Genomic DNA, 13014 nt, shown 5'->3' on the forward strand with positions numbered 1-13014 from the left:
TGGTGAACCTGTGGAATTCTCTACCACAGAAGGCAGTGGAGGCCAATTCATTAAATATATTCAAGAAGGAGTTGGATATATTTCTTAAGGCTAAAGGGATCAAGGGATATGGGGCGGAAGGACAGGGTACTGAATTTGGATGATCAGCCATGATCTCATTGAATGGCGGAGCAGGCTTGAGGGGCCGAATGGCCTACTCCTGCTCCTATCTTCTATGTTTCTATGTTAGCCCAGCCTTTGCTGATTTAGCTGACTACAGATGAGACAGCCAGACAGTTGCACGATAACGAACACAGGGTGAGGAAAAGGAGCTTGGGGAAATACTCCTGAATGATACCTGGCAGAGATCTCTTTATAATATCCATATTATAGAATCATAGAATGGCTACAGCACGGAAGGCGGCCATTCGGTCCGTCGAGCCCGTGCCGGCTCTCTGCACTTCAGCTAGTCCCACTCCCCCACCCTTGCATATTTTTTTCCTTCAGGTACTTATCCAACTCCCTTTTGAAAGTGGTGATTGAGTCTGCCTCCACCACCCTTTCAGGCATTGCATTCCAGATCCTAACCACTCGCTGAGTAAAAAAGTTTTTCCTCATGTCGCCTTTGGTTCTTCTGCCAATCGCCTTAAATCTGTGTCCTCTGGTTCTCCACCCTTCTGCCAATGGGAACAGTTTCTCTCTATTCTACTCTGTCCAGACCCCTCGCGATTTTGAACACCTCTATCAAATCTCCTCTCAACCTTCTCTGCTCTGAGAACAACCCCAGCTTCTCCAGTCTATCAATGTAACTGAAGTCCCTCGTCCCTGGAATCATTCTTGTAAATCTTTGCTGCACCCTCTCCAAGGCCTTCACATCCTTCCTAAAGTTCAGTGCCCAGAATTGGACACAATACTCTAGTTGAGGCCGAGCCAGTGTTTTATACAGGTTCATCATAATTTCAACGCTTTTGTACTCTATACCTCAAATCATGAAGCCCAGGATCCCGTAAGCTTTTTTAACTGCTTTCTCAACCTGCTCTACCACCCTAACGATTTGTGCACATATACCCCCAGGTCTCTCATGCACCCACTTTAGGATTGTACCATTTAGTTTATATTTCCTCTCTTCATTCTTTCTACCAAAATGTATTATATTGGGCAAGAACACCTTTCGGCTGGACTGCAGTATCTCCCAGCATCAAACGGTTTGTTAATACGCACTGTAAAAGCTCTTGTGTTTAATGGTCACTTGGGCAAAATTCTGGAAGCTGACCAGCACCTAAAGAACCATACCCTGTCACTTCAAGACAAAAGGAGAAGGAAGAAAATTGTTCAGGAAAAAGAAAGCAATCTTAAATATACATAGTAATCACAACCTGTTCAGAAACCACATTAAGCTATTTTATGTACATCAGGCAGTAATGACCCACAGGTTGAGCTTGCTACCAGGTGAAGGGTGGGACACAGGTGCGCCACTCCCTGATGCTCTCCTCTGACAATCCCAGCGCCAGCCTAACACCAGCACATTTTCCTGATGTCCCAATTAGCTCCCTCCAACCCAAATCAGGAAGTTACATTTTGGGATATTTTGATAGCTCCGCAAGTTGAATAGAATCTCCTCTCTGCTGGCAGTAAAGCGTTTGGGTGAAATGAATGCAAATAATTTTGTCCGTTATGGAGCATCTGATACTTTTAGAACCAGAATTTTCCAAGCTGTAGCTTACATAAGAACATAAGAAATAGGAGCAGGAGTAGGCAATCGGCCCCTCGAGCCTGCTCCACCATTCAATAAGATCATGGCTGATCTGATCCTAACCTCAAATCTTCTATCACTCTCCATCCCACCCGAACCAATGTGATCTCCCGGGAGGCGAAAAACCAGGTAAAAAACCCAATGGCCAATTTGGGAGAAAAAAATCTGGGAAATTCCTCTCCGACCCATCTAGGCGATCGAAACTCGTCCAGGAGATCACGCTGTCCCTATATTTTCTATAGTACTTACCTTCTGTAAAGGCGATCTCCACCCCAGCCAGGAACAGGAATAAAACCATCTCCTGAAATCTAACACAGAATTAGAACACAAGAAGTGGGAGCAGAACAAGGCTACACGGCCCCTGGGCCCACTCCACTACCCACAGGGCCATGACCATTCCGAACCTAGACTCATGTCCAATTTCCTGCCCGCTCCCCGTAACCCTTAATTCCCTTTACTTCTAGGAAACTATCTATTTCTGTTTTAAATTTATTTAATGATGTAGCTTCCACAGCTTTCTGGGGCAGCAAATTCCACAAACCTACCACCCTCTGAGTGAAGAAGTTTCTCCTCATCTCAGTTTTGAAAGAGCAGCCCCTTATTCTAAGATTATGCCCCCTAGTTCTAGTTTCACCCATCATTGGGAACATCCTCACCGCATCCACCCGATCAAGCCCCTTCACAATCTTATATGTTTCAATAAGATCGCCTCTCATTCTTCTGAACTCCAATGAGTAGAGTCCCAATCTACTCAACCTCTCCTCATATGACCACCCCGTCATCCCTGGAATTAACCGAGTGAACCTTCTTTGTACTGACTCGAGAGCAAGTATGTCTTTTCTTAAGTATGGACACCAAAACTGTATGCAGTATTCCAGATGCGGTCTCACCAATACCTTGTATAACTGCAGCAATACCTCCCTGTTTTTATATTCTATCCCCCTAGCAATAAAAGCCAACATTCCATTGGCCTTCTTGATCACTTGCTGCACCTGCATACTAACTTTTTGAGTTTCATGCACCAGGACCCTCGGATCCCTTTGTACTACAGTACTTTCCAGTTTCTTGCCATTAAGATAATAACTTGCTCTACGATTTTTCCTGCCAAAGTGCATAACCTCACACTTTCCAGTATTGTATTCCATTTGCCAAATCTCTGCCCACTTACTTAGCCTGTCTATGTCCCTTTGCAGGTTTTTTATGTCCTCCTCACTCACTACTTTCCCTCCCATCTTTGTATCATCTGCAAACTTTGATATGTTACACTCGGTCTCCTCCTCCAAATCGTTAATATAGATTGTAAAGAGTTGGGGACCCAGCACTGACCCCTGCGGAACACCACTAGTTACTGATTGCCAGCCTGAGAATGAACCATTTATCCCAACTCTCTGCTTTCTGTTAGAGAGCCAATCCTCCACCCACGCCAGAATATTACCCCCAATCCCGTGATTTTTTATCTTGAGCAATAATCTTGTGTGTGGCACCTTGTCAAATGCCTTTTGGAAGTCTAAATACACTACGTCCACTGGTTCTCCTTTACACCCTGTATGTTACTTCCTCAAAGAACTCAAGCAAATTTGTCAAACATGACTTCCCCTTCATGAAACCATGCTGAGTTTGTCCTATTAAATTATGTTTATGCAAATGTCCCGTTACTGTCTCCTTAATAATGGACTCCAACATTTTACCAACCACAGATGTTAGGCTAACAGGTCTATAGTTTCCAGCCTTCTGCCTACTACCCTTTTTAAATAAGGGTGTTACATTAGCAGTTTTCCAATCTGCCGGGACCTTTGCTGAGTCCAGGGAGTTTTGGAAAATTATTACCAATGCATCCACAATCCCTACCGCCACTTCCCTCAAGACCCTAGGATGTAAGCCATCAGGTCCAGGTGATTTATCCGCCTTGAGTCCCATTATTTTACCAAGTACCACTTCCTTAGTGATTTTAATCGTATTTAGCTCCTCTCCCCCTAGAGCCCCCGGTTTGTCCAGTGTTGGGATATTCTTAGTGTCCTCTACCGTAAAGACTGATACAAAATATTTGTTCAGCGTTTTTGCCATCTCCATGTTTCCCACCATTAATTTCCCAGTCTCATCCTCCAAGGGCCCAACATTTACTTTAGCCACCCTTTTTCTTTTTATATAACTATAGAAACTTTTGCTATCTGTTTTTATATTTTTTGCTACTTTACCTTCATAATCTATCTTCCCTTTCTTAATCAATCTTTGTTATTTTTTGCTGTCTCTTAAAGACTTCCCAATCTTCTATCTTCCCACTAGATTTGGCTACCTTATATGCCCTTGTTTTTAGTCGGATACTATCCTTAATTACTTTACTTAGCCACGGATGGCTATCTTTTACACCCTTTTTTCCTCAGTGGAATATATATTTTTTGGAAGTTGTAAAATAACTCCTTAAATGTACACCACTGATCATGTACCGTCTTACCCTTTAATCTATTTTCCCAGTCCACTCTAATCAATTCCGCTCTCGTACCTTCATAGTCCCCTTTAATCAAGCTCAGCACGCTTGTTTGAGATCCAACCTTCTCACCCTCTACTTGAATATGGAATTCAACCATGTTATGGTCACTCATTCCAAGGGGATCCTTTACTTGGACATTTTTAATTAATCCTGTCTCATTACACAGGACCAAATCTGAATCTAAGGTTGCTTGCCCCCTGGTCAGTTCATTTACATACTGCTCAAGAAACCCATCCCTAATACACTCGATGAACTCTTCCTCAAGGCTGCTCTGCCCAATTTGATTTGTCCAGTTAATATGATAGTTAAAATCCCTCATAACTATAGCTGTTCCCTTATTACAAGCCTCAACTATTTCCTGATTAATACTCCGTCCAACAGAGTTGCAACTGTTCGGAGGCCTATAGACTACGCCCACTAGTGTTTTTTTCCCCTTATTATTCCTTATCTCCACCCAAACTGTTTCACTATCCTGCTCCTTTGACCCAATATCATTTCTCTGTATTATAGTGATTCCTTCCTTTATTAACATAGCCACCCCACCTCCCCTCCCTTCCTGCCTGTCCTTCCTGATTGTTAAATAACCTGGTATGTTTAATTCCCAGTCATGGTCACCCTGCAGCCATGTTTCTGTAATGGCCACAAGATCATACCCATATGTAGTTATTTGTGCCGTTAACTCATTCATTTTGTTACGAATGCTACGTGCATTCAGGTAAGTAGAAAGATTATCTCATGCCTATTACTGCATCAAAACTAGTTTTATCTTGCACTGAAATGGAACAATGCTTGGAGGTATATTTTTCAGTACTAGATTCATATAAAATCAAATTGCCACATGTCAATAACACAAATCCAAGATTGCTTCACGATCCATATGTTACTTTTCACTTGGCCGACAGGCTGGCTGCTTCATTCGTAGCAACTTGCCAGACCACAGCATGACTGCTAACTAGGGTGAGCATCTTGTACGAACAAAGGCCCGGAATTTGCAGTCCTGATGACAGTGAACTGGCAGCGTTCACTATCACTGCGCCTTGGAAAGTGACTGCAACTTTGGGATTTGGCACATGTGGAAATCCTGAAGTTGCGGTCCGTCGTGGACAGCTGCGAAACTGGCTGTGCTGTGCCCGCCCCCCCCCCCGACAATCTGTGTAATCACTCAAATCAGGGAAACTGACAAAAGTAATTACACTGCTAAAATTCCCCACTAAAAGTTAGACCCAAAGGGATTGGGTGTAACTGGGATTTTAACAGCATATTGACTGCTAAGCAAAGATCAAGGGCCTGGAAAACTAATTTTAATTTTGTGCAGTGTGAAATTTGTCCATTTTAATAAAAATTAAAATGAGAAACTTTTCAAAAATATTTTACATTTAAAAAAAATAAAGTTTGTCCATCATTATTTCAGGTTTGCCTCCCCCCCCACCCCCCCCGCGAGAGCCCCAATCTTTGTTTTGCTTGCTAACATTTTTAAAAAGTTAGAATTTTTAAGAGCTTACTCACTTCCTTGTTTGCTGTCTGTGAGAATTCTGCCTTTTGATTGGCTGCTTAGACAGCCTGTTGAGGTCACAGCAGTTCGCACAAGGGAATCCCCATTAACTTCCGTTGATTTGAATTGAAGATCGGAAAACCCGAAGAAGTTCTCGACACAGGGATCACGAGATCCTTGTGCGAAGTGTACGTTGGGGCCTGCGGCGAACGCCTTTACTTCATCACGGACTGCAAATTCCGGGTCAAAATGTTTTACTTCAGGTGGGAGAAAAGCCCCACATTTTGCCACATTATAGATCAACCCTGGAAAAGTATTTTTAAGTTACTTGCCATGCAAGTTAAGAATAATGGCTGTAAAGTTAAAGTTGGAGGTGTGCACATGCTTTGCTGCTATGAAAAAGGTGAATTCAAGAGGCCATGCGCTGAACCCCGCTGTCGGGGAGGGCGGATGTACAGAAGTAACTAGGTCAATCCATAAACTACTCAAAGGAATTCCTGAGCCAGGTTGACTAGAATGTTGCCAACCACACACTCCAAATCCAACATTTCAAAGAGTCATTGTCCACATCAATGTTTAATTTGGATTAAGTTTAAGTGTTTAATTATGTTTAAGTGGAGAAGAAGCATCCGGGAAGGCACCGAACACCTCGAGTCTCTTCGCCGGGAGCAAGCGGAAGCCAAGCGCAAGGAGCGCACGCCAACCCAAGCAGCCCACCCACCCCCTTCAACCACTGTCTGCCCCACCTATGACAGAGACTGTAGGTCCCGCATTGGACTCATCAGTCACCTGAGAACTCATTTTTAATGTGGAAGCAAGTCATCCTCGGTTCCGAGGGACTGCCTAACAAGAAGAAGAAGAATTTGTGAGCAAGCCTCCGAAGTCTTTCATAATTAGAAAAGCAACATACTGCAGATGCTGGAAATCGGAAATAAAAACAGAAAATGCTGGAAATACTCAGTGGGTCAGGCAGCATCTGTGGAGAGAGAAACAGAGTTAACGTTTCTTTCAGGTTGATGACTGCTTCTGACGAAGGGTCATCGAGCTGAAATGTTAACTCTGTTTCTCTCTCTACAGATGCTGCCTGACCTGCTGAGTATTTCCAGCATTTTCTGTTTTCCCTTCATAATTAGAATTTGGTTTTGGAGAAAAAAAAAATCATTCTACACATTTGAGACTTGTATTTTAACAGAGTAGTGATGACAATCAGAGAGACTGGCTTGAAGTAACCCAACTCAACTGTTTTAGGGAGCTACATTAGTTAAATCTCAAAAGCACCTTGTACTAAGTTAAAGGCGCTAAATAAATACAAGTTGTTGTTGGAGATGGTCAGACATGATGGACATGCATAGAATTTTGCCTATGCAACATTCCCAAAATATCTGATGTGCAACATCTCAAAGGTTTTAATGACTTTAGAAAAGAGGAAGAGAGGATAGAAATTTTACATGGGGAAAATCATGAAAATGCATTATACAAAAAAAATACATTTTAAGCATATTGCAAAAAAGCTCGAGATTAATTAGGATTAGGGCACATATAGTCAGAGTTGTGTGGAAGATAGTCAGCTATAGGGCAAATTATTGAGTTAATTCTTTCAAGCACCTTTCAAGATTCACCCTTTGTACAAAACAATACTGTAGAATCAAGAGGGACGAGCAAGCAATATAACAAAGACAAAAGCAGATTAATATTCCCTAGTCATGGGGTTGATAAAATTCAAATTAATTTCACCCAAAATCCTTGGTTATCAGAGAGGAGATTTTAAACTCAGGTCATGGAGATGAAAGGGCAATAGCTCCTAAGAATATGCACCTAATCATAGATGTTTGTTACAACCGTAGTACAAACATTTTTGTCTTACTCTCAGGTTACATTTTGTGAGTATGTCAGAGGACGATTACTGTACAACATGCAAAATCCTTAGTCCCTAATGACTCAATTATGTTAAGAAACAGGGTGCTCCATGGTGGAAACAGTAGTTGTAAATTAAAGGGGACTTACACTCTTAATTACAAGCCCTAGTTTTCTGCGTCAAATTTAATGGGCAGTTAATGTGCAAATCCAGCAAGTTCTTAAAAATAACGGCGTAACTTCTGCATAAGTGCAATCCAGGAAATTGCAGGCCATATACAAGTGTGCTAAAATATGAACTTTGCATTGTAAATGATTGTGTGCTTAGGAGATGGATGTTACTAAAGCAAACAAAGCACTGTGGTTCATTTCTAGAGGGATAGAACTGAAAAGCAGAGAAGTGATGTTAAACTTGGATAGGACCTTGGTTAGACCACACGGAGCACTCTGAACAAGTTCTGGTCTCCATATTATAAAGGAGGATATAGAGGCATTGGAGAAGGTGGAAAAGAGATTTGCTAGAACGATACCAGAACTGAGAGATAAGACCTATAAGGAAAGATTGAACCGACTGGGGCTCTTTGCTCTAGAGAAGAGAAGACTGAGGCGTGACTCAATAGGTTTTTTTAAATTATGAAGCAGTTTGATAGGGTAGGCGTAGAGAAGATATTTCCACTTGCGGGGAGATCAGAACTAGGGGCCATAAATACAAGATAGTCACCAATAAATCCAATAGGGAACTCAGGAGAAACTTCCTTACCCAGAGAGTGGTGAGAATGTGGAACTCGCTACCACAGGGAGTGGTTGAGGTGAATAGTATAAATGCATTTATGGGGAAGCGAGATAAACACATGAGGGAGGAAGGAATAGAAGGATATGCTGATGGGGTTAGGTGAAGAAAAGTGGGAGGGGGCTCCCACTGGTATGGACCCGTTGGGCCGAATGGCCTGTTTCTGTGTATGTAATGCTATGTATGTATAAATTTAACCTTATGAGTCTAAATTTCAGTCAATGCTGAAAGCACCAGCAAGGAGAATCCTGTTGTGATCCTGGACATGATTCTATTAGTATTTAAGTCTTCCTGATAAATTTAAGCATTTTAGATTTTCTCTCAGCCACTTTGTTCCCGTAGTACTGCATTTAGTTCTTTAGTAAAACACAAATAACAAGAGAAATGCAATGTATGGAAGTAGCTTTTTAGTGCCGTTGCCTCATCTATAATTTAGATACACATCTTAAAAGTTAAGCAGGGCATGCCAGTCAACAAGTCATTAAATAAAAAGAGTTCATATCAATCAAGTTAGAGAGCCAGTCAAGGTTATAACTTTTTTTTAAAAAAAACTAAAAGTATTTGAAATCTAGCTTGAATCACATTTTTTCTCCTTGTAGTCTGCTTGCAGTCCATATGCTTCAAAAATACCATTAATGTGGATGCTAAATTCAAATATTAATATATATTTCCACTGAGGACTGGTTAGAAAACAGTCACACACATTACATAGGAACCAGAGTTGGCCATTCAGCCCCCTCGTGACTGTTCCACCATTCAATTAAATCATGGCTGATCAGTACCTCAACTGTACCACAGTTGCTTCATATCCCTTGATACCCTTACCTAACAACAATCTATCAATGAGTCTTGATAATTTAAACTAACTCAGCATTCACAGCCTTTTGGGTGGGCGTGGGGGTGCGGAGGGGAAGAGCGTTCCAGATTTCCACTACACTGAAAAGTTCTTTCTGATTTCACACCTATATAGCCTAGCTCTATGTTTATTATGCCCCCTTGTTCTGGATTCCCCACCAGAGGAAATAATGTATCTGTATCTACCGCATCCAATCGCTAAATCATTTTAAACACTTCAATTAGATCACCCCTTCAACCTTCTAAACTCAAGGGAATACAAGCCAAGTTAAATGCAACCTGTCCTCATAATTCAACACTAAGTCCTGGTATAATTCTGGTGAATTTACGCTGTACCCCACTCCAAGGTCAACATATCTTTCCTAAGGTTTGGTACCCAAAACGGAATGCAGTACTCCAGGTAAGGTCTGATCAAAGCTCTACAATTGAAGTTTGAAATCCAAAAACTAACTTAAAGAAAAGTTGATGAGGATCAAATAGAAAGTAGGTTACAACGTGTTTTGCAGCCATTCAAATTAAGCTCCAAATGTTTAAAAGTTATATACATAGAAGAGAAACGTACTGAACTAAGAAGCTCATGCAATATTTCCTGATAAGTCTGATCACTTCTGAACAAATATTCTTTTAAAATTTTCCAACTTTTTTGAAGTTCTTCTCCTTGTACTCCATTCCTCATGTAGGGCAACCAGTTAAAAGATCTTCCCTCAGGACCTTACTAATGACACATTAAACCCACCATAGAGACAAAGAATGGCACTGATCAACTATGCTATTTAAAGCATCAAAAAACAATAATCATGCACCCCAAATATAGTTTAATACAGCATACATTATTTAAAGTCACTTCAATTAAATTGAAATAACTCCTTCCTATGTATTATAATAAAAATCATACCCAAACATAGCACATTTTTTTTGTCCTGATCTCGACCTCATCGACTTATCTATACAGGGTATTAGCAAATTAGCCACTGAACACTTTCTCTCCCCCCCACATACGGTACGGATAGAGTATCAATCATCTAGTCACAATAAACTACTACAATAAACTGAGGCGTTGCTACAGTAAAAGGTTGTTCTGTTACAAGGGAGTGGGGGTGTTGGGGTTTCCAAGCTTTCATTCACTTCTCTCTCTCCCTTGCTTTGGTCCTTCAATTCTCCCTCTCTCTCACTTGGCGTTACTCTTACTCATTCTTTAAACTCACTTTCTCCCACTTGTACTCTCAGGAAGTACTTGGATTGGATGAGTGAGCAGGCAGACCTTTCCAAAACTAGGAACATGTTCTATTTTACAAAGAAAAAATACCATGTAGCTCAAAACAAACTACGCAGCAAAGCATTAATTAAATGGTCATACAGAAAAGAGAGCAAAGCCAAATGAAAAGATGAGCCAAGGCAAGCAGATTGAAAAGCCTCAATTTAATTGAGGAAAGCTCAGCTAGTTAAAGATTGACCAAGAGGCCCAATAGCAACGACCTTGTGATGGCTCAGTGAGTAATTAAACAAGAGAAACCCGGAAGGTCCGAGGCTAAATTCCCATTCGGTGCTAAATTAACTAATCACTCCCCAACCCATGAATATTGGCCTCAGCATCCCAGGGCTAGGGAGAGAAAACATCCAGGGCTATTTAGTGACTATTGCTGGAAATGCTTGCGTGGACAACAGGCAAGGATAGCATCGGTCTGATATGATGCCCACATCCCTTCTCTGTGCTTGCCAACACACAGTCAAGGCTCACACATGAATAATGAAAATGTAAAGTACCAGAGAGCAGCCAAGGCTTACAAACCGTACTCCAGCAAGTGGTCAAAATAGGATGGGAGAGAGAGAAATAACTTTCAGTAAGTTTACCCCAGATCAATATGTCATCACGCATAAACCGCTGTTTATAAATTCTAGGTAAATATGGCACATAAGTAACTTAGTGATAAGACACTGTATATAAAATTGTTGCTTACATTTTTGGAATACATCCCTCTGGCCTTCCATTCACTGCTGGGTATGATGAACAGTTCCTGCTTGGTTCTTCATTTTCAGATTCAGAGTCGAGAAAGGAGACGCCCTTTTCTTTTCTCCTGAAATACGATAAAAGGTTCGACTGCTTTCCTTCTGGTGTCTCTGGTATCGTGGTCACTAAGTAATTAAAAAAGGGAAACGTGTTATTAAAAATTGTAATGAAAGTCACTGAAGGCGGTGTTAAGATTGAAAACGTTTTGAAGCAATGCACCGTTCTATTAAAATTTTCACGTCAAAACGTATTTAAAAAATTGATCATTGTTTCTGTGGTTAACTATTCCCAGCAGTAAGGAAGACAGCTGCAGCAAACTTTACTGAAACTTCAACTCGCTTCAAAACGTAGTCCATGGCAAATTCAACCCTTTTAGGAGAAACAATCACTCCCTTTCCCAAGCACTAACCTGTAAGCCCATTTGATTGCTACTCCCAGTCAAATACCAAAAGGACAGTCCATACCAACACCACTTCAGATTACTGCCAGGATGGAAATGTAACCCACAGTCCTCAGCAAAGTATTGCAATCAAAATTTTCACAAGAAAATTGTTAGACGCTACCTATTTCCACTATATTGATGCTGATGGATTTAATTAATCTTAAAATGAAAAAAGTTGAATTAATATTGGTGTACATTGAAGCTGTAACAATTAGTCCACATTAATATTGAATTGTACTGTACACTATTTAAGAACAAGAGGAAGCCATACTAGATTACAGGTTTTTTTTATTTCACCCAATTTTAGGATATTCTCCTCCTCCTTCCATCCCCACCCCCAACCATAAATGCACATATATAGCCCAAATTAGAGAAGGGGGGAGAGAGGGACTCAATTATAGTTTTTCTCAGGCTTTATGCTGCTATACAAAAACCACTACAGGAAACTCTCGATTTACCAGCACCTAAATAACCAGAAATCTCTGTTAACCGGCAAAATTCAGGAGTAGGTTCAGGTAAGTTTTACTTCATATTAGTGGCCGTTCCTGGATCTGTGGCTGTGTAACTGGGGTTCGTGCACTTGTTGCTAAGCAACAGGGACGCTTGGTCTGTGGCCGGGGTTCCTGCACATGTTGCTAAGCAACAGGGAAGCCTGGATTTGTTGCTGTGTACGGAGCTCTCGTACCTTTTACTATAACGCTCTGTAATCCGGACTTTTTGATAAACCGGCACCACGCCGGTCCCGGATAATAAAGAGTTTCCTGTACATACTTTGTTTCTGCAAAGATTAAGATATTTCTTAAATAATTTTGAATTAACAAACTATATCCGATCTGTCCATTTATGTTCTCTTTTGCATCGGCCATGCAATTGTAGCTCTTCACTCATCACCATTGGCACCCGAATATACTTCACGCACATCTATCCTTCTCTAACATTCTTTCTTTAAAAAGAGCTAATTTCACATCTTCGCTCCTTAATGACAGCACTTTGTAGTCACGCTCTTTAGTTGTAGACCACGGGGGTGAAATTGGTCTTCAGCAATAGTGCAAAACATGCGATAGCGAATCGACAGCCGATTTACACCGGTCCCTAGATTTTCTTCTACACTGAAGTCAAAGACCAGTTTAACCCCCCGCCATGTTGCCACGATTCTGAAACTGGCCATCTAACAAACCACAAGGGTTAAAAACCCTTGGAGAACAAAAAGGTAGTGAGTAGCAGTGATCTGGTAAATACAGGCCAGTCAGTTTAACTCCAGTGGTGGGGAAGGTTTTAAAAACAATAACCCAGGAGAAAATTAATGGCCACTTGGACATGCATGGCCTAATAAAAGAGAGCCAGCACGGATTT

General features: G+C 41.2%; 1 protein-coding gene across 2 annotated transcripts in view; it reads right to left on the reverse strand.

The window, feature by feature from the left end:
- The window catches only part of LOC147122546 (SWI/SNF-related matrix-associated actin-dependent regulator of chromatin subfamily A containing DEAD/H box 1-like), a 98747-nt gene that overhangs the window by 72206 nt on the left and 13527 nt on the right, over nt 1-13014 (reverse strand). For both annotated transcript variants that reach the window (XR_015080818.1, XM_086006562.1), the window contains exon 2: nt 11170-11344. Coding sequence is in view for 1 of the 2 variants with exons in the window: in XM_086006562.1 (XP_085862688.1) it covers nt 11170-11344 (175 nt within the window). In the remaining variant the exon portion in view is untranslated. The remainder of the gene's footprint in view (nt 1-11169; nt 11345-13014) is intronic.

This window comes from Somniosus microcephalus, chromosome 2, assembly GCF_052327205.1.
Source record: "Somniosus microcephalus isolate GS21.2 chromosome 2, FLI_Smic_1.0, whole genome shotgun sequence".
Classification (NCBI taxonomy): Eukaryota; Metazoa; Chordata; class Chondrichthyes; order Squaliformes; family Somniosidae; genus Somniosus; species Somniosus microcephalus.